This window comes from Platichthys flesus, chromosome 6 (genome assembly GCF_949316205.1).
Source record: "Platichthys flesus chromosome 6, fPlaFle2.1, whole genome shotgun sequence".
Lineage (NCBI taxonomy): Eukaryota > Metazoa > Chordata > Actinopteri > Pleuronectiformes > Pleuronectidae > Platichthys > Platichthys flesus.
Genome location: NC_084950.1, coordinates 28066060 through 28088297, shown reverse-complemented (window position 1 = coordinate 28088297; position 22238 = coordinate 28066060). Strand labels below are relative to the sequence as shown.

The 22238-nt window shown below is 41.8% G+C and overlaps 1 protein-coding gene across 2 annotated transcripts in view; it reads right to left on the bottom strand.

Annotated features, from left to right (window-relative positions):
- Positions 1 to 22238, bottom strand: part of bcar1 (BCAR1 scaffold protein, Cas family member) — a 114781-nt gene that overhangs the window by 16876 nt on the left and 75667 nt on the right. For both annotated transcript variants that reach the window (XM_062390317.1, XM_062390316.1), the window contains exon 2: positions 7334 to 8074. In XM_062390317.1, the coding sequence (XP_062246301.1) occupies positions 7334 to 8074 (741 nt within the window). The remainder of the gene's footprint in view (positions 1 to 7333; positions 8075 to 22238) is intronic.

Here is a 22238-nt window from a genome sequence, read left to right as displayed (position 1 = left end):
ATGTCCCTCCCCAGACAATCCTATACCTGGCGTTTCAATCCCCTCTTACTCCAAGACCAAGCATTTAAAAAATACACAACAACGAATATTTAACAGTTTCTTGAGATCCATGACAACGGGGAGGTGAGTGACTCAACATTGTGAGAAACACTAAAAGCGTATATTAGAGGTCACATTATTTCTTATGGAGCTACATTGAAATGGGCTAGGAGAAATAGAATGGAGGAGATTGATGGTGAATTGCTGGTTGCTGAACAGGTGTATGAAAGCTCTTTGCTCCAATCAGATTATAGTTATATCCTCAAATTGAAATATGAATACAATTATATTAAGGAGGGACAGATTGGTAAAACACTTCTCAAACTTAAACAGACACTTTGAGTTTGGTGAAAAACCACAAAAGTTATTGGCAATCATTTAAAGGGAGAACAAGCGAAACTAGTCATCTCTAAATATGTAATCCAAATCTGGCCTGATGCTTACTGACTTGAAAGATATCAACAATAGATTTCAGAAGTTTTACTCAGAGATTTACACATTCAAATCGACAGCTGCACAGGAAGACTTAAATTGTTTCTTCGAACCGCTTCAACTCCCACAATTGGATGCCGCCTTCAGGGAAAATTTGGACTTGGATTTCTTGGCATCTGAGGTACAGGAGGTAATAAAAGCATTCCCTTCTGGAAAGGTGGCCGGACCGGATAGGTTTGGGCCCTACTTTTACAAGGCTTTTCAAAATCCTCTCACACCAATAGGGGATAGAGCAGGGTAATGTGAGACATTTTTTACATTTGCTCCCCTCTAGGCGAGCTAAGACGATATATCAGTCAAATTTACAAATTTCCCATCAAATCAGGATGTTTCCTTGCAATGGAAATGATCAGAATGTATTCAGGACAAAGCGGAGTGGAAATATGATTGTTTTTTAAAAAGTGGTCTTGTGTCTCACTTTACCCCAGCTAAGGGGTACAGTGAGACAGACCAGAAAAATCAAGGTGGTAAAGTGATCCAATTACTTTTTCCACTTTAAAACTACCATAACAACACATGTTGTAATAGTTAAAATCCTGACACCTAGATTGACAACCACACATTACAAAACTAATATCGGACTAGTACAGAATCATGGGGATTGGTCAATTAAGCGCATTAATAATTATTATGATTCATGTGATCTCTTGCACACCCTAGCTTACCTGCACATTGTTTCACTGTCCAATTGGCAGGGACAGGGATATTGTTTTTCTCTGCGTATTCAAATACAAGTTCACGGCACTTAACTGGAGCAAGGCCATGGAACTGGTCAGCGGGTTGTTGAAGTGTTTGGCAAGCTCCTCCTCCATATCATCTGTGAATATTCTCTTTGCCTCAGCTACTGCACCCCAGGCTACTGATTTTACTTCCCCTTTCTCTTTTGTCTTTATGAATCTTTTGAGGGTTGTCTTGTTAATATTTCTATCCCATCCAGCTTTTCTTAAGGACTTGTTTCCTTGCATGACCTCAGCGGCTGCTCTCTCCATCTCTTGTTGTGTATTACACTAATATATGTTTAAGACTAAACTTAACTTGTGCTTCATGTCTCACTTTACCCCACAGCATCTGTCTCACTTTACCCCACAGCCAACATTGTAGAAAAAACGACATCTCTTAGCAATTCCGGCTAATCTTCAACTAGCATCAATCACATGGTTTTATATGTTGGAAGTTCATCAACATGTATGATATAAGTTTTTCTACCTGAATCAATCAGGCCCACTGCCCTGCTAAATTTTTAACTAAAAATAATAACAAAAGTATTAGCAAAAAGGCTGGGCAACCATATAGCAAGCATAATCCACCCAGACCAAACAGGTTTTGTACCAGACAGGTACTCCTTATGTAATGTCTGCAAAATGTTAAATGTTTTGATGATAACCCTGCTATACTATCCTTAGATGCGCACAAGGCGTTTGAAATGACAAAGTGGCCCTATTTGATTGAGACTCTCAGGAAGATTGGATTTGGGGTTACATTCAAAGAATGGGTCAAAGAGCGAATTTATGCCTTTGGTAGATAAATTCAAAAACGACTTTTTGGAAAAACTGCCTTTACGTGTAGTGAAAGATCGTTTCATGTATCTTGGCCTTAATCTCACGAGAGATCCAAAACATTTTTTTAAATGTAACTCTACAGAATCAATAGAAAAAATCTAAGAAAATATTGACTCCTGGAGAATATTGCCCTTATCCATGATAGGACGGGAAAACGCAGTCAAAATGGCCAGCTTAACTAGGTTTCTATATCTTTTTTAGAACCTGACCATATATTTAAATGCATTCTTTATTAAGACGCTCAACGCTCGAATCTATCAAAGCTTCTTTCATATAACGTAAGGGAAATGTAACATTTGACCACAATATGATAATGTTTATTTCCCCTTTGATTGATCATGATTGAATATCATACATTGCAACCTTGATCATGCTGTATCCTGTACTACTGAATGAATCTTGGCCTGATTGCTTTAACAAGGCATTGTTGTTTTCATGTCATCAGAAAATCTCAACCTTTGACTTTGTAACAACCCCAACCAGAGTGGAAGGGGTGAGCCAGATGTATAAAGACAAAGAACTGTGTCCCATCGGTTTGCATATTACAAACTAACCTTTGTTGTATGCACCATGCTCTGAGCATTAAAGTGTGACAATACTGTAATAGATTTGAGTCTCGTTTCCTCGTTGTTAAAGTGGGCTTGTAGAAATTGCCACAAAAGGGTTACAAATCACACAGGATATCCAAGTCTCACCTATATAAGCCCACTAAAAAGCGTGGTCTCGGTTTGCCAATTCTGAAACACTACTACTGGGCAGCTAACTCAAGAGCTCTTACATACTGGAATTGCAGCGGTGCAGAGGCGGAGAAGGACTTCACTTCCTGCACTTTTGTTTTCCAGTCCATTACCCTAAAGAATTATTTGCGAATATTAAACCAGAAAAGATTGCTCGCCGGGCCCCTTGTGTCTCTATACAGGCACCAATTTGCCAAAACCACACATTCAAGCCTGGACAACTAGATTTTGGTCTTATCACATTCTTACTGAGTAGCGACTGAAGTCTGTTGCCGTAAACTCAGTGCCATTGTCTGATCTGATACGATCGATTTTTCCATAAGGTGCCATTTCAGCAATGAACTTCTCTGTGGCTTTGGTAGTAATACTCTTTGCCTTCAAGAAATAAGCAAACACCGCACCTAAATAGTCATCAGTAAATGCTAATGTGTATCTGAATCCGTATTTTGCCTCTGGCTCAATAGGGCCAGCTAAATATCAGTGAGCACAAGCTCAAGTGCTGCTTTTGCTCTTTCATAGGGTTCTCTGTTCTTACTCTGAACAAATTCCCCTTGTGTACAGATTTCACATTTCAAGTTAGACTTATCGATCTTGCCCTTGATTTTCATTCCCTCTCTTACCTGTGACACATCATTATAGTTGCAGTGACCAAGTATTTAGTCACAGGTATAAACATCATAACTCTTCAGTGTTAAGATAGTAAGTCTATCATACTCTTCAATGGCAAATTTTGTACCGTTCTTGTGTATGAGTCGGTTACATCCTCAGCTCTGTTGGCTGTAGGCGCTTTGACAGAAAATATGTCTTGTGGAGCGCCCCCTTCAGCATTGTAGTCACATGATGACTACACCGCTCGTTCTTGTTCCTTCAGCTAACTCCAGAAAGTGCTATTTTGGCTGGAAAGTCTCATCAAACTTCTTAAACTTGTCAATATCCGTGATAATACTTGATGTTGCTCCAGTGTCTACCATCAGTCCTTTTAGAGTAACACGGTGTAGGCCTCTTCTTTATATCACCATCATCGCTGCCTTCGTCTTCCTCACTGGACTCATCCAAGATGGCCGCTTTCAGTCCGAGCAGTCGCATGTGGCCCAAAAAAGTTGTCTCCAAAGGCTTGTAATTATTTTTGATCTCTGTTGAAACAAAATCTGTTCCAGATTTTATAAAGATTGAGCTTGCACAACCTCCCACTTTTTAACAATGTTTTAGGGCTGAACCATAACTGTTAAAACCGTAGTCTAGAACAGATCTAACGAATGCTTCATAAAATCATTATCATTGATGACCTGCTCAGTCCCTATTCTAACCCTCTAAGACATCTTATCACATTACATTTCTTTTTACATTTGGAGAGTAGCTGGGGTATGTGTTCATTCCATTTTAGTTGAGCGTCAAACAACACACCCAAGAACCTGAAGACTTTCTCTGGCTCCATTTATTGTTGTGTGCTTTTACAACCCGCCTAGGGGAAAATACAGTCGTAACATAATACAAGAGTTCCCCCCTCCTTTCCACGCTCCCAAGAACCAGCAACAATCAATTTACAGCCTGTTTGTGTTTATTGACACTTTTCGTTCAGGGTGGGCTAACAGCAAAACCATAAACAAAAAAACAACCCTAAGGCCAGACAACCTTAACTTCCCTACACAAAATTAAGGAAAAAAAAGACATGGTACTGACCTAACCCCTCAACCAAACAAAACAGGAGAAAACATGGCTTAAACAGATATGCTACCCACTCCTACTAAGAACGGGCTGGTACAAAAGAGAGAGAGAGAGAGAGCCACACAACCTCAGGGTTTTAACAGTGCATATGTCAAAACAATGTCAGACTCAATAGTATTCTCTGGACCGCTAGCTATTTTGAACAGTAATGACATATTCAGCCACAATGTTAAACTGCTGGCTGTGTCCTGCAAACCATGTGAGCTTTGTGGACAATTCTGAAACTTTTTATAGGCAACCTGATATTATGAGGAGAGACAGTATTGGATGGAGAGTTTCTATTATGTATGAATATAACTCAGTTTATAAATCCAAATTGACAACCCAGAGTTCGGACTAGGAGGCAGAGATGCAGTCCTACACACTTCTTTGTGTTACCTCTAGATAAGCCACACAGCCACAACTCCATAAAGACTGTGTCTGCCCCCTACCCTATAAAATGATTTAAATCAAAAATTATCCGAGGGAGAATTCCACACAAACCTGATAAAATATTATTTTGATTTAGGCCCAATCCGATTTCACCACTTGGCCCTACCCCTTGTTTTTGGGGGTTATATTGCCCCTTGAAACGGAGTCACAAAGGGTCCCATACAAATTTGGATAGCCCTTCAAGAAGCCGTCCAGGGAGGAGAGCAGAGGAGAAAGAATGCAGCCATCCGGTACTGATAGTCCGGGGGTCAGAGACATGTTTCCCCAGCTTCATGCTCTGCATACGAGAGTCACAGACCCCTGCTGAGCTGGTGTTGGTGATGCTCTCGGATAGGGGCTGGTCGTCGTGGGCGATGGTGTCAGGTTTGTCCCATTGTCTTTAAAAACCAGATTAGAACTCGATCAGCTGGTTGAGGTGGTCGTTAATTTGCTGTAGCTGTTAATCTGTAAATTTTGCAGTGACCAGGGTTTGCTGTTGTTCAACCATTACCAGCAAAACCTCCTCCGTTTCAATTATCATTACTGCTCCCTTCATCTCTATCCAACATTTCCTTATGTATTAATACTTCAAATATTGACACACCTTTCAATTATGCTGAAAACCATTTATTCTAATCAATGCTATTTTAATATTTTAATTGTATTGATGTGTTCAGCTACATCTATTGAACTTCTGTCCATCCTGGGAGAGGGATTGCTCATATGTGGCTCTCTTTTCGGTTTCTACATTCTTCCCCTGGTTACTAAGGTTTGTTAGTTTACTCTTGTTGAAGGTTAAGGACAGGCAGGGCCGGCCCTGGCAATGCTGGTGCCCACAGACACACAAACATACACAAATGCAAATTGCTACCTTCACTCCAGTGGTCAACAAAAAAATATTTTTATTTTATTGCTAAAATATACTGGATGTAGAATTTAAAAAAACAATGCAAATATTTAATAAAAAATATCAAAAGAGTCTGGCTGTTCACACAGGAAGCACATTTCTCCACGCCGGTCTACACAAGCCTATAGCCGCCCCCACAAGAGAAATGTGCTTGTGTGTTTCTGTCTGTTTAGACACAACTGACAAATTTGTGGATTAAGTACACAATTAAAGATGGGGAAATTTCATCATGTGGGGGCAAAAATCGGGGAAATTGAAAGTATAGTATGCTTATTTTATCGTTTATATAAAATATAGTATATCACTTATATCGTTTAAAATTAATTTTCAGTGTGCTTCTGACCCGATAGATAGAACGGACCCTGACACCATAGCTGTCGATCGCGAGCCGTTCACAGGGCTTCACAGCGCTACCCAGAATCTGTGGCATACTATACACTATATTTTAGCTTCTTCTCATACCTAACCTTTCTATATAAAAGCATATCTCCCTTAGCTTATTCAAACATCACACATACATGAATGCACTGTGCTTATAAACTTTAGAAATTAGCTGCCCCAGGTTCTGGAGGGAAGATAGAGTGGCATTGTTTTGTTTGGAGGATGCAAATGCTTACACAAACAGAACATACATCCGATAGAGCAGCAACACAAAATTCTTTACTCCAATGCACAACAACAGTGTCGTTAGCTGAGTAAAGGCTTGTTTATGAAACACAAAACTAAAACTGTCATGAAGTGAAGATTTGCCCAGCGCCTATCAGAGGAGGAGCGAGACTGGGAGCTGCCATTTGTTGGAATCAGGAAATGTTGCCATTTCCTGATTCCAGTCCCAAGAGGGTGGACTACGCCTGCGCACCATCAAGGAAGAACCAAGTCTCGACTCCCCTTCATTATTGACAAATCAAATTATACCTACTGTTGTAAAGTATTACAACCGCCGTCATTGCAGCACGACTCATGACTGCCCGGTTCTGCTAGAGGGCCGGGGCTGTGCATTGGTTCCCTTTGCTTTGCTGAACTTTTCATACCTTTTCATTGCTTCTTTATAAATACTTGTTGAACCAAAACGAGAACTGCTCTTCTCATATTTGGGATAAGAGAACACGCAACATCAGCAAATTGTATCAAACATCGTGGTGTGCAGTGTGAAGACAAGATCTGCTCTGAGATACTCTTACAAGGGCATCATTTTGTTTGTTTTATTTTGGAATAACCTCTTATGTTCAGTTCTTCCTGCCTACCAATGATAACATAAATTTCGGAGTGGCTGGTGAATGCCATATAGTAAATGGTCAGTATTTATAGTATTTTTCTTGATGATCACTCAAAGCACTTTAAAGTACAGTTTTTTCATTCACCCATTGACACACATATTTATTCAGTGCATCTAGAGGCAGCATTTTTCTCCACTTTACTTAATTTTGTTTCTTCCCTTTTTCCTATGTCTACCTATGACTTACCTTCCCCGGTGGCTTGTTGCTGCTCTCCCAGTTCCTCTTTTCAAGGGATGATGGCACCTGGTACAAATCCTGCCCTGCTTCTGTACTGCCAGTCAGGGCTGCTCCCTGGCCGGGCCCTGGGCCCAGAGAAGGGGGCACCTGGTAGATGTCCTTTGCAGGCAGCTGGTACTTTCTCTGTGCTAAAGCTGGTGCCTTACTAGGGGGTCCTGGCATGGCCAGTGGCCTGGGTCCGCTTGGGCCAGAGGGGACCTGATAAAGACCATGGGTACTTGTGGATGGTTTTGGGCTGTGAGAGGGGGGCATCATATAGACAGAGTCAAGGTTGGGCTGTGAAGGACTGGGGGTGCAGTAGGTTTGGTGCATGGACGTGTACTGAGTTGAGGGAAGGGGCTTGTTGGCAAACCCGGAGGATGTAGCAATAGCAGCAGAAGAAAGAGCAAGGGTTTGTTGGGTGTAAGCACTATGAGGTGGGAGAGGTCGCTGCACAACGGAGGTGGAACATGCGGCTGGATCTGGTGTAGAAGGCATGGACTGTTGCTGCTGCTTACTGTCATACATGCCGACCAGTATCTTGAGACGGTTGCCGGGGACGATGCCTTGGCGACCATGGAGGGAGCAGAGCCACCAGCCATCCAGCCCCTGTGTGTCACGCTCTAACACAGTCATAATGTCTCCCTTCCGGAAGGACAGCTCATCCGGTGATTCGGCCACATTGTCATACAACGCCTTTGCCAACACATTCTGTAGATAGAGTAAAGATGGAAATATAAATATATTTACACACATTCTCTATAATCCAATGTACTGTTATCACAATCACAAAGAAACTAGAAGAGAAGATCATATTACTCCTGTCATAGCTTCTCTGCATTGGCTTCCAGTAAAATTCAGAAAGGAAATAAAAATCGAATTTAAACACATTCCCTGATTTTGAGAAGACAAACATACAAATGTGCTTCGTGAGGTCGCACTACCCTTGACCTTTGACCTTGTACCACCTAATTCTATTCAGGTCGTCCTTGAGTCTAATAGAATGTGTCTGCCATAAGTAATGAAATTCACTTTTGGCCTTCCTATATCGTGTCCAAAATAACGCAGGCAATGTGGCTTTGACTTTATGTTCTATGCCCTACAAAATGCAATCAGTCACCTTTGAGTCCAAGTGATGTTTGTACCAAATTTGAAGACATTTCCTTAAGCTGATCTTAAAACGTCATGTTGAAGTAGAATAATAATTTGCGAGGCCACCAGAACCTTGACCTTTTGCAGGCCGTCGTACTGTTAAGTTTCAAACTTCGTTATTTACAAAACTGCTTCGTATAGCTAGGTACTGATGCAACATATCTTTGGAAAGCTAAGATTCTTGTGATTCGATCGATGTAAACCATTTCACCACCAGCCACAAAAACAAAACAAACAAACAAAATGGTGGTCACTCACTCATCATATCCAGAGATCGATAACATTCCAACAAAAAAGGTCTTATTATATTGCCAAAGGTCTAGTCCAGGGAGTCCAAACTACGGCCCGGAGGCAACCTGCGGCCCACCATCCATTTTAAATTGGCCCCCTAAAAATTTAATTAAATTTAAAAAAAATATTATTCTTGCTGTTCTGGGTTTGTACCCTTGGGTACCCTTGAATGCAGTGATTGTAAATCGCTTTGGATAAAAGCGTCAGCAAAATGAATTGTAATGTAATAGACTATGGTCCACTGTATTGTACTTCTCAGTTTAGACAGTAGGTGGCGCCCAACTCACCCCTGACTTGCCAGCTGTCGATCAGAATGCAGCCACGCCCCCTATCCTGAGCGACGCGATTGAGACACACTGTCAACAGTCCGCTCCAGGGCAGGGGGGCGTGGAGGCGTGAGTGGCCCAGACCTTAGAATTTTTTTCTGTATGTGGCCCTCTTGATAAAAAGTTTGGACACCCCTTGTCTAGACGATCCAATCCAGTAACATACTCAGTCCAAAACGCATTATTACATCAAAGAATACCCACAAACTGTTGTTGCTTCATCTCAGAGAAGCTGGCAGCTATGTGTAACCTTTAATGTATTTTCCCTCGTAACTCCCATTTGCATGTAAACAAAGCTGATCTTGATAACTTGACCCAATAGGAGCTGGCATGGGTTTTTCCACAGCCTACAATAGCCAACGAGAGACCTTGTTGAAGGACAGTGCTTGCCCCTCTTCTGTCGTGTAAAGACTTAGCTAACTGCAACCGATTGTTCTGATAACTAGCGTTTCATTTAGCCAATGAAATTTCCAACATGCACATGGGGTAAAGTTAAAGCCACGGCGGGGAAATCACTGCATAAAGACGAACAGCTGTGCGTAAAAGGCAAACAAGTGTTTTGGTTGATTTTGTGTATGGCTATCTGTTTCACAGTGTGTGTATCTTTAGGAGTTACTTCTGATCTGGGGGAGAGTGTGTGAGTGCCCTTTTTCTTTCACTGTGAAAGTGTGTGACAATGGTTACCAAGGGTCCTTTGGTGTCTCCAATTGGAAACCGCCTCGTCATACCCTTAGAAAATGTGTAAAAATAGAATGTGTAAAATATGAATTTACTTTGGTATTGTTATCAAATTTGAACTTGGGCTAGGTAACACTTCATACTGTGGTTCCATTGTGTTTTCCAGCTCATCAGTCCCACACCAAAACCATGCATGTACTCCAAATGGTTCAAGAACAGCTTTCAATTTACTTTGGGTATGCCTCAGATAGGCGTTTTAGGTGAATTTCAACCGACTGTTAGGAGGTCAATATTGGGCTACCAAATTCAAATCAGTTAATCCTTCAGTCCAAGTTAATGTCTGTGACAAATTCGAAAGGACATTTCAATTATCTCTTCAAGAAGTCTTTCCTGATTAATATTCTTCCTAACAGAATTGACAGACTTATCAAAAGATGACAAAGAGAGAGATGGTGGCTCTGATTTCTATATCTTGTGATATTGATTAGTCTTTCCTCTTCTATTGTTATGTTAAATCTTGTGAACGTAGTTCACTTCAATTTTGTGTCATATCTTTGTGTTCCGGCCTAACATAATGGGAAGACCATTAAAGAAAGCATAATCTATTAATCGACAATCTATTGATCAATAGTTATTGGAACATTGTTGTTTTTCAAATTATAGTTGTGCTTATTATAAAAATTGTACAAATGTAAATGTCTCAATTAGATAAATTGCAGACCAAGAGGCATTCCACAATTATATTGTGATGTAAGCAAGCAAGTGCTATGCCTTTAGTCACCTGCTTTATAAGGCAGGAGTATGCTTTTTGCTACTGACTACTCAAAGTGCTTCACACTACAGCTTTGCCATCCACTAATTCAGCACTTTCTCTCTCTCACACATCACTCATACAGAGCCCCCAGGGACAAATTGGGAGATCATTATCTTGCCCAAAGACGAAGCATCATCAAGTCTGCATGTCTGAAAAAAGCTTTATTCATGGAGTCCCACAAGGTTCTCTACTTGGCACAGTACTTCTGACTTTATTTATGCTTTATGCAACATTATAAAAAAGCAGTAGGATTGCACAACATGCGATGTGCGATAACGCTGTTTAATATTGCGATGATGATATGATTTTCTATAAATAAACATAGGCTACTGCGATAAATAAACATTGGCTACCGACGACGACTGCCACACACAAAGAAGGCGTCTCTAAGGTCATCTTCGACAAAAAATAATTACTCCACTAGTGTTCTGGCCGTGAATTGGTTTTCAACACGCGCAACCCTTGGAGAACCATAAATAATAAGAAATAAAAATTATAGTTTTTAGTGGCTCTGCCTGTAATTTACTGCTCCTCTGTGTCTCTATCATTCGTGCTGTGCGCTGCATAGACTGCATCAAACAAACCGTAACGTACCATGCTTTTCCTATGTTTAGAGTCTTTTTTTTACCCAGACTTAGTTTACATATGTGTCTGATCGTGTGTGGGTGAGAAAGCAAAGAAGAGAAAGAGAGATAGAGAGAGAGAGAGCCAGAGGGGGGAAGACTGAGCGAGCAGCTGATGAATGAGCTGCTCTGAATAAAGATTTATTTAATTAATAAACATATCGATCCTTATATGAAGATCAGTATTGATATAAACAGTAGTGAGTCTATCGCACACATTGATATCGTGATGAAGATAGATTTTCAATATATTATGCAGCCCTATAAGGGGTATATTATATTATGTGTAAGGGTTGGAGAGAGTTTGATACGGCATCATTTTTTTTTAAGGAGGATACATTATTATTATTGAGAGACGTCTAAGGTAAGGATTGACATCACGTGTGTGTGTGTGTGGGGGGACCCATTGATAAAAGAAATATTGAATAATATCGATGATAATGATGTCAGGTCTGAGAGACATCTGTGATGGCTGGTAAGTGAGAGACGGCAAATTAATATCAAAATGGGAACAATTTAAAGCAAATCTTTGACTGACAAGTCTAATCTTATGGGATGTGCAAAAGCAATGTGTGAGAATCATGGTGATGACTCCTGTAAACAGGTTCCGTCGTGGATAGAGAACTTTTGATTTCCTGAGAATGGCTGAAGTGAATTTCCAAATCCTCCAAAATTGAATGGTAGATATATCCACACTATTAGGGCACCAGGCTCCACAATACCAGAATCATATACCACACCAATGTCTGTACCTACAACAGATGGGGATCTAAAATATAAAATAAAAGTTGTTAACATTAGACCTAATCTATGCTTTAGGCTTGATTTTGCATTGTACAGAGGAATGCATGAAAGTCACCAGATCAGATATCCCAGGTCAATATGTACGACTAGAACATGGTCAGCCACTGTACATATACCAATGGGACCTGTTACCCTCAGAGCCCAAGTCCATAACCTCAGATCTGCTTGAAATAGCGCACACACATATGACGTCACAGCAAATGTTCATGCAAGCTTCTGATATTAAATGCACAGCCACAATTAGTGAAGGAGTTTAAAAAAAAAAAAGAAAAAAAATGCAACTTACCAATGCCCATTTCAGAGCACTTCAGAGAAGAGCTGGGCAGCTAGCACAAACTGCTAAATTTAAAAAAAGGGTTAAAGACATTTTTCTCAGTTAATCCTTGGCTCATCAGAGTTACAAGAAGTGCCATAAAAGCTGTGGACTAAAGATAAGTATGATGTAGGATTAGTTAAAGGGACTGAACCTCTCCATGTGAAGCCTAGAAGCCCATACTGCCCATGTCGAGCACAATACCCACTCAAACAAAAGGCAGTAGAAGGGATAACACCAGTTATTAAAAACCTGTGAAAAACTGGAGTCTTCGTTCACCAGTAGTCACCAGTAAGAACAGCTCTTTTTCCAACATACTTTCACAAGTTCCACCAGAAAGCATGTGGTTCTCAGTTGTTGATTTGGCTAGTCCAGACTCTCAGTATTGGTTTGCTTTCACATCCCAGGGCAAATAATATAAATTCACATGTATGTCCCAAGGTTTTGTATAATGCCCTGCAATCTTGAGGACTTGCAGTTACCAGCTGGAAGCATGGTATGTTGAGGATTTAAAGAATTTACCAACAAAACAGGCCTGTAAAGTTGACACAGTAACAATGCTAAAATATCGCAGCCCATGTGAACATCACAATTGTGTAACAGGGGCGTAAAGGAGGCGCCTGTTTTTCATTGGGGCTGCGCGCCGCTTCCGGGTCCAGTGTAAACCCGGCGTTAGTGCCGCATTCTGTTTCTTCTATTCTGCTAGAGCAAAAACAGCTAATTTGTCTCCAGCACGCTGGACAGGTAACAGGTAATGTGCAAGCAGATACAGCATCAAAGGAAGAGGCAAAACAAACCGACATACTGCAAATGTCAATTTGATTGACACTCCTCTAGCCTCTCTAAGTAAATAAATCAATTAATCAACTTTCAACACTACCACTAGCCTTTTACACAAACAGGTGAAAGCAGCACTCCCACAGCCAGAAGACCGTCTCCTGGTTTCAGATTATGAAACCAGGAGACGGGACCTGAAGAGGAAGCACTGGAGAAAACCCAGATAGATAGGACCCCATCAATCGTTTTGACCACACCTACGGCAGTTAAGGTGAAAGGAACAACCAGCTGGTCACACGCAAGCCATTACAGAAATGTTCAACCAATGGAGACGGAGGCCAAGGGAGAGAATCCTGTTCCACTCACAGACGAGGAAGAGAAGCAGACGAAATAATGCTGTTCTCACTGAGGTTTAAAAATCCACGAGAACCAACCGATGCTGCAGACCAAGGAAGAGACAGAAGAAAGAAGTCGGAAGGAACTTCATAAATTAAATCTAGAATAGAATTTTAAATTCTACTCCTCACCTTCAAGGCCCATAATAATATGGTACCATTATACCTTAAAGAGCTGTTAGTACCATATCAGCCCACTAGAGCACTGTACTCCCAGAATTCAGGCTTACTTGTTGTCCCTAAAGTCTCTAAAAGTAGAGTAGGAGCCGGAGCTTTCAGCTATCAAGCCCCTCTCCTGTGGAATAATCTCCCACTTTAAGTTCAGGAGGCAGGCACCATCTGTACGTTTAAGAGTAGGCTTGAAACCTTCCTTTACGATAAAGCTTATAGTTAGAGCCGGTCCAGGCTTGTCTTAGAGCTGCTCTTAGTTATGCTTCTATAGGTATAGAATAACAAGATAACAAGATGGCGCCACGTACGGTTGCCACAATGTGTTGTTGCGCACTTCTTTGTTTGTTTTTAGTATTTAATTATGTTTACTGCGACCCTACTCGGATTACTTTCACAATGGACAAGTTTTTTACCATCAGGGACACAACACCATCCGATTTATGTTCCAACTTCCTCGCCTCTTCGGATTTAGTGGATTAACTGATCAAAGGTGCAGTGTTTCTCGGTCACGCAGCGAGACTGAGAGGAAAGTGTGCTGGGGCCCTGGTGCGCTTCAGGGAGAGAGGATTTCGCTCACCTCTCCCGAGCATATGTTCGCTCGCTGTGCAATAAGTAAAAAAACTGCTCATCCGGACAAATAGAGACATTTCCCTTTCTTCTGTCTTGTGTTTCACGGAATCATGGCTGACCGAAACTACACCGGACTCCACCGCACAGCTGACAGGCTTTCAGCTGTTATGTGCGGACCACGACCCAATCCTCTCACGCAAGACAAAATGCGGAGAGATGTGTTTTATATAAACCATGGCATGTGCAGCGACATGAAAGTAATTTTACAGATCTGGAAACTTTTTTCATCACCTGCAGACAGTTCTACTCTCACCGTTAATTCACCTCTTTTATCCTGGCTGGAATCTACATCCCCCCGCAAGCTGACGTTCGCGAGGCTTAACAACAACTCGCGGAGCATATACTAGGAGTGGAGAGAAGGAGAGAGAACATGTATGCCCCTGTTATTGTCCTTGGGGACCATTATAAGGAGAACTTATCTCAGGAACTCCCAAAATACAAACAGTTAATCATATGCCCGACCAGGGGGGACAATGCTAGAGACTTTGATTATTGATGATGTTCTCCTGCACATGGCATCTATTGCACTTCTGTCCGTCCTGGGAGAGGGATCCCTCACATGTGGCTCTCTCTGAGGTTTCTACATATTTTTACCCTGTTAAAAGGGTTTTTAGTGGTTTTTCCTTACTCTTGCTGAGGGTTAAGGACAGAGGATGTCACACCCTGTTAAAGCCCTATGAGATGAATTGTAATTTGTGAATATGGGCTATACAAATAAAATTAGATTGATTGATTGATTGAATACTCTGGATCACTGTTACAGCAAGGCGTATCATGCAGTTTCCCGCGCTGCCCTGGGTCTCTTAAGGCCAATTTATGCTTCTCAGTTTTGACGGACACGGACAGATAGGACCGCCTTCTTTGCCGTGGAACGCCTCTCCGGGCCTCTCCGGGGCTCCTCGGAGAGCTTTTCGTGCAGCTCTGATTTTTCTAACTACACGTCGGCATGACGGAGAGCCCACGGATAGCCCTTGGCTGTGATTGGTCCGCTAAAGCCAGCATTTCGGGACGACATCATTTCCGGACCTCAAACTTCCTGCTTCATTCCCTAAATCACAATAAACCTAAATCACAACTACTACTCTACGATTAATGTGTGTTAAGCCAGCGGCGTTGTCCAGCTGATGATGGCTGGTTAGAGCACTTATAGGATGTGTGTACGGTCACATACGGTTATAACGAACTTTCATAACGGGGCTAGCGGGCTAGCCACCATGCTAACTGCGGTGGGAACAGCGCAAAAAACCCGCTAACTTTAATTCCACGGCTGTCATGACACTGTTCCTCAAACACCGTCAGGTTAGAAGCAAACACTTGGTAGTAGTTAGTATCGGGTGTCCGTGCTGACTGTGTGTGGAAGCTGGGGGTGAAGACCGCTGCCTCCGTGTAGCTTCAAGCTGTTGCAGCTGTTGAATTAGCAACGCAGTTTGGAAACCAGACCAGGGTACCGCTACGCTAAGACACGATAACATAAGCATTATGACCCGCTGGGAGTCACTTTATTTCAGCAAAAAAAATGTTGCGTCATCAACAGCCTTTTTATGTTAGTTGCCATCGTTCACTGTGTGTGAGGAGCCGGGGGGATGTAAATAAGCCAGCGTGGACTTCTTCTATATACCTAATGTGGTAAGCTTCTCTAAGCTCGACTACCGTATCGCCAACTACTGTTCTGGCGGTGAACTGTTTTCAGAACAAAAAGGCTCGTAGAACTATAAATCAAAAGTGTCCGTCCGATCCGTCCGTCCGTCCCTAACGGACTCGGAGAAGCATATATTGGCTTTGACAGACAGAAACTCAAACTTTCTAAACCTGTTGTGCTGAGATCTAAGAAGTGGAGCAGCAGAGAAGCTGTTGAGGAGCTGTGTGACTGCCTGGAAAACACTGACTCTGGCATTTTCAGAACTGCTTCTAACAGCCTGGACGAATTCACAGATGCTGTGACGTCCTACATCAGCCTCTGTGAAGACAGATGTATTCCGACACGCACCAGGGTGAGTTATAACAACGACAAGCCCTGGTTCACAGCATAACTCAAACAGCTTTGTTTGGAGAAAGAGGTGGCCTTCAAGAGTTAGAAAATGGATAGTTTCAGACTGATTAAATACTCGTTTGGCATGGAGATTAAGGAGGCCAAACGACAGTATTCAAAGAAGCTGGAACAAGAGTTTGCAGCCAGCGACTCGTCAGTCTGGAAAGGCCTTCGGGTGATCACCAGTTGCAAAACTAAATCCCCCCACTCTTTGGAAGACTTGAAACTTGCAAACAAACTGAATGACTTTTACTGTAGATTTGAAAGACACTCTCAACCCCCCCCCCCACACACACACACACAAACAGCTATCACACCTCTTCGCCCCTGAGACCTGGACCATGAGCACTGGAGCCCCACAAGGTTGCGTGCTCTCCCCTCTACTCTTCTCTCTCTTAACCAACAACTGTACCTCCAGCCATCCCTCTGTCAAACTCCTGAAGTTTTCTGACGACACAACCCTAATTGGATTAATCTCCAATGGGGACGAGGCTGCCTACAGAGAGTAAGTTAACGACTGGCTTCCTGGTGCAGCCAGAACCACCTGGAGCTGAACACTTTGAAAACTGTAGAGATGGTAGCAGACTTCAGGAGGAGCCCAGCCCAAACAGCCCCCCTCACCATGTGCGACTCCCCAGTTAAAACAGTGAGATCTTTCAGATTCCTGGGGACTATAATTGCACAGGACCTGAGGTGGATGGAGAACATCACCTCCACCATCAACAAGGTCCAGCAGAGGATGTTTCTTCCTGCGGCAACTGAAGAAATTCAACATGCCAAGGAAAGTGATGGTTGAGTTCTACACAGCCATCATTGAGTCAATCCTCACTTCATCAATCACTGTCTGGTTTGCTGCCTCCACTGCCAAGGAAAAGGGCAGACTGCAGCGGATCATTCCGTCAGCCTAGAAGGTCATCGGCTGTGACCTGCCAGCCCTCCTAGACCTGTTCCACTCCAGGACCAGTAGGAGAGCATTCAAGATCATTGCTGATCCTTCCCATCCCATTCACCACCTATTCCAGAGACTCCCGTCTGGAAAAAGGTTCCGGACCATCAGGAATAAAACCTCGCACCATCTGAACAGTTTTTTCCCCATGGCAGTGGGGCTCACAAACAATTCCCCTGCATCACACTGACTCTGCCCCCCCCCCTTGCACATAATTATATTTGATATATTATTGGCACTATCACCAATCTCTGTACCTTAGCACTGCACGTGCCCATAACTCTGTTACTGTATATATTTAGTTCTATATTGTTGTTTTATGTTGAGTGCACCAACGCACGACACCAAAGCAATTTCCTGTATGTGCAAACATACTTTGCAAATAAAATAATAATTCTGATTCTGAATGTCGGGGGACACATGACACACGGAGCTTCTCTTTCCAGTTTCTCCTTCCTATTCTGAATCGATATCACATCAAAGAAAAAGCATATATTTTTTTTTTTTTAGGCTTGACCTTTTCCCAGGAGTCCCTTTGCCTTATTGTCCGCAGATCCAGAGCAGCAGCTGTGGCCACATCATGGATTACGATCTGTGGATCGTGTATCAAAGATCGTAATGGTTGATCCAGTATGGCCGATTCTGTATCGTGCTGGCTGATTGTGATAATAATAGCGGATCCTGTATCGTGTTGGCATCTGATAGTGGTGGTGGACCACGATCGAGGTGGCAGCTGATGGTGGAGCTTGATGTATAGTATTTCTCCTCAGATACTTGACCCTTACTGACAATAATCCATCAATTCATTGACCTTCAGTCATGCTTCAAAATGTTTACCCTTATCAATGGTGCTAAAACCTTTATTTTGATTATGTTCTCCTTTACATTTCTGTACGTCCTGGGAGAGAGCTCCCTCACATGTAGATCTCTCTGAGGTTTCTACGTTCTTTTTACCCTGTTGAAAGTTTTTTTTTATCGTTTTTCCTTACTCTTGTTGAGGGTTTGTGAATATGGGCTAATCAAATACAATTTGAATGATTGATTGATTATAACATTAAAATGATCAATGCCTGACAACAGACTCCAGCTCCCATTTAGGGGGACAGGTTGTAGTATTGGAGGAACATGTTGACTTACAATATTAGTCCTTGTAATTGTGGTCCCAATTCTATTGTTTCTTGAAAAAAAAAAAAGTGCTTCACTTGCAACTCAGGAAACGTTCTAGATCTAATGTTGATGAAAACCAATGCCTTTTCCATATTAACATAACACTTGTGATAGAGATAACTGTAGTTTGGCCATCAACCCCATGGTTTTGTCCTAGTCACCAAAACAAAGTGTATTGGTCATGTATAAACAACATTCTCATCAAATTAAAACATGCAGAACAGAAGACTGCACCCTGGCCATAAATAAATCACAACACAGCTAGATGTCTGTAACAATTTGTAAACTGGTGTCAGAAACAAAAGAAACAACCTACATGCCATGTAGGTTGGCTACATTTCAGTAGTACTGCCCATAACATTACTGATTTGTTGATTTGCCAAGGTTTACCTGCATTATCACACACACCTATTGGGCCATTAGGCATTAGCCTATGCCGTTATCAGTAGCAGACATTAAAGTATTTAGAGTTGCAAATTTAACAGACACTTTCCCAGACTGCTATATTCCTGGGCCAACCCATCATAGCTGACCCAACAGTGAAATTGACACTTTATTTTAACTTATCAGATTAAAAAACTGCAGGACTGTGGAACATATCCATGTGTTCTAAGACTATTGTGCATGCAAATCCGCCATCATGGCCACTGGTTCTCAATTGAAAACCAAGATTAAGATTAAGATTAAGATCCATTTATTCATCCCAAACACATGCACAGACATGCAGAGGCACACTCATGCAGGTAGGGAAACTTAATCTCTGCTTTTTACCCATCTGGTGCAGGTAACACAGGGCAGTGAGCGACCATGTACTGCGCTCGGGGAGCAGATGTTGGGGGAGTAAGGTGCCTTGCTCAGGGGCACTAGACATGGTAGGGAGACTCTTGGATTTTTTGACAGATCAATCCAGGTTTGTCTTTTGTTGTCTCTCCGTGGAGTCGAACCAGAGACGAACCAGAGACCTTCTCTGCCCATAGTCCAAGTTTCTGCCACTAGACCACCGTCTCTCCCAGAAAACGTACTTGTGAGATTTGGCCCTTGCAACTGATCATTTAAATATAGTCAGTAGAAGACCAATGATTCATGTAAGTAGTTACAGGACTGCAGCCAAAAGGGTCTCTTGAAAGACACTATAAAAATTCAAGGTTGTCCCATTTGCTTATAGCTTCATGTGTAGAAAATTAATCTTGGATGTACAACTAAGACAGTTTCATGAAGTAATTTACATCAATACTTTAGATTTCAAGACCGTATATCATGTTGATATTGGTGACTTTCTCTTGAAAGTACTAGTGGACTAGTGGCAAAAAGTTGGACTACGGGCAGAAAATCCAAAGGTGGTCTCTGGTTCGACTCCACGGAGTGACAACAAAAAAAAAACGTACCTGCATGGGCAACACCTGGATCTGTTCCCCACTGTCTAAGTGCCTACCCCACCCCACTGTCTAAGTGCCCCTGAGCAAGGCATCTTACTCCCCCAACACCTGCTCCCCGGGTGCCGTGCATGGATGCCCACTGCTCTGTGTGTCCTCCTGTGTTACCCAGATGGGTCAAAGGCAGAGAACAAATTTCCCCTCTTTTGCATGTCGTTTGTGTGTGTGCATGTGTGTGTGGGACCAATAAATGTATCTTCTTCTTCTTCTAAGGTTCTCAACTGGATTCTTATCTTTCTTCTCCTTCCATGAAATAGTTTCCTAAGATATTCGGTACAAAAACTTGCAGTGCTTCCTGGGTCCAGGAAGATGTAGGATGACACACAGATAACACTGATTTACAGCTTTACTTGGAAAGGAACGATGAAAAGTGTCTGGTTGCACTTGACCAAGTTGGCTTGTCCAAAGACAAAGACATTGCTCACAGTGTTTACATTGTCTTTCTTAATAACCTCTGTTTGCTTATTCACAGTATCCCAATAGTGTGGGAGGTTTCAACATGCATATTGTACAGCTTAAGCCTTTTCTACAATTTGGATGAACTTTATTCACACATCCAAAACAAATAACATTTATTTATCAAGCTGCTCACAAGCATCAGTATTGTGATGCCATTTGCAGAATATAGACACTTTATCACTAGGTTGTTCTGTGTTTCTGTGCCTCTGACACCTTGAGCTTGATTCCTGTGTTGTTGTCATTAAATTGCTTTCCTGGGATTTAAGACTGTTTAGAAAATCTATCGCAGATTTTGATGCTTACATTTCTGTCCTTCCTTGGTGCAGCATTTTTTATGTCTCCAAACAATGGGTCACAGGCGATATTTGCTTGACTTTCCAAAAATTCACACATTGCTTAAAGGGGTTGCATTGTGCCCATTTCACCACAGTTGTAATGGTTCCTTAGGGTCTTGCCAGGTAGACCGACTGTGACTTCAATTCTGGTCGTATTCCCATTCGACGCACTCTAGCGTATAGTTTCTGACATACAGGAACCACAACAAATCGCGGGAGTTGTTTTTTTCCAGAGTTTTTGGTACGGTAGACATGCCAGATACCCAGATTAACATGTAGAAGCACTACAAAAGTGGAATTGTCATAATATGTCCCCTTTAAACTTGGACCTTTTTCTTGCATGTTCGTAATAATCATAAGCAACAATGCGCCATCTTTCTATAAGTTTGTATGGCAGTTCTGCAATAATCGTCTTCATGTGTGTTGGGCTGTTCATGTCTTGCACGATATCAACATCAGTCATCACATTACAACAGCTTCATAAGAACAACAAATTATCTTGAAGTCCCTTTCTATCCTCTGCTCTGAGTGCACTCCGATTCAGAGCTTTCTCTTGATAAACTGAAGCGATCAATATCTCAATTCAGAATGCCTTTTGGAATAGTTTTTCATTTCTTTAAATCCCCTTTTGGGTTCCATATGAATGCAACTTCTGACAAACACTTAGTTGTCCACTTGTGAACTGCTCCAGGAAAAACATCTATCACAATCATTCTCAGTTTTGCTTCAAATGCAGTTTACAATGTATGCATGATGGACTAGTAATCCAGCGGATTTCCATGAAAAACTGGAACTTCTCTTGTTGGAAGAAGTGAGACTGTTCTTTTCATTTTGTCCTTTGTTTTCAGTGATTATCCTTGTTAGGACCTTTTCTGAGCGGAGGCTGGACAATGCACATACACCAGGGCTATTCAACTTCAGTAGCAAGTGGGCCAGATCAGAAAATCACGGTGGGTGTGAGGGCCGCACAGAATATTTATCAATTAATGGCTAAAAATGAAAAACAGTAATGTATATTTCCACAGGTAAACAGTCACACACGCATCTCTTTTCTTTCACTTTATAGTCAGTAACAGACTAGCATTCCATTCCAAAACACAGGAAGGCTATCAAGCTTTGATACAGAAGTGCAAAAGTTACACAGAGAGTGTTTTTCTGACATGCCCATATCCACAAATGTAAAAAACAATTTGAAAATAGTATAATAGTATTCAGATATCAGATTAACAATAAATGAGCCTGTTGAGGAAAGAAAAACAATTCCAAGCAGAAATGATGTAGTTACAGCAGGTTCATATCCCAAAATGCATAATCTGAACTGAACATCTTGAAACAGTATCCATCACAATAATAGTAAATAAGTCTTCAACAACATTTCCAAGCAGAAATAAGGTGCTTTGCAGGTTCATATCCATGAACACAAACAGCCAGATGAATCTGGTAAAATAGGATCCACCATATTAACAAAAAATTGGGCCGACTCATAAACAAGCCAAAAATAAGCTGCATATAGCAGGTTCATGTCCATATTT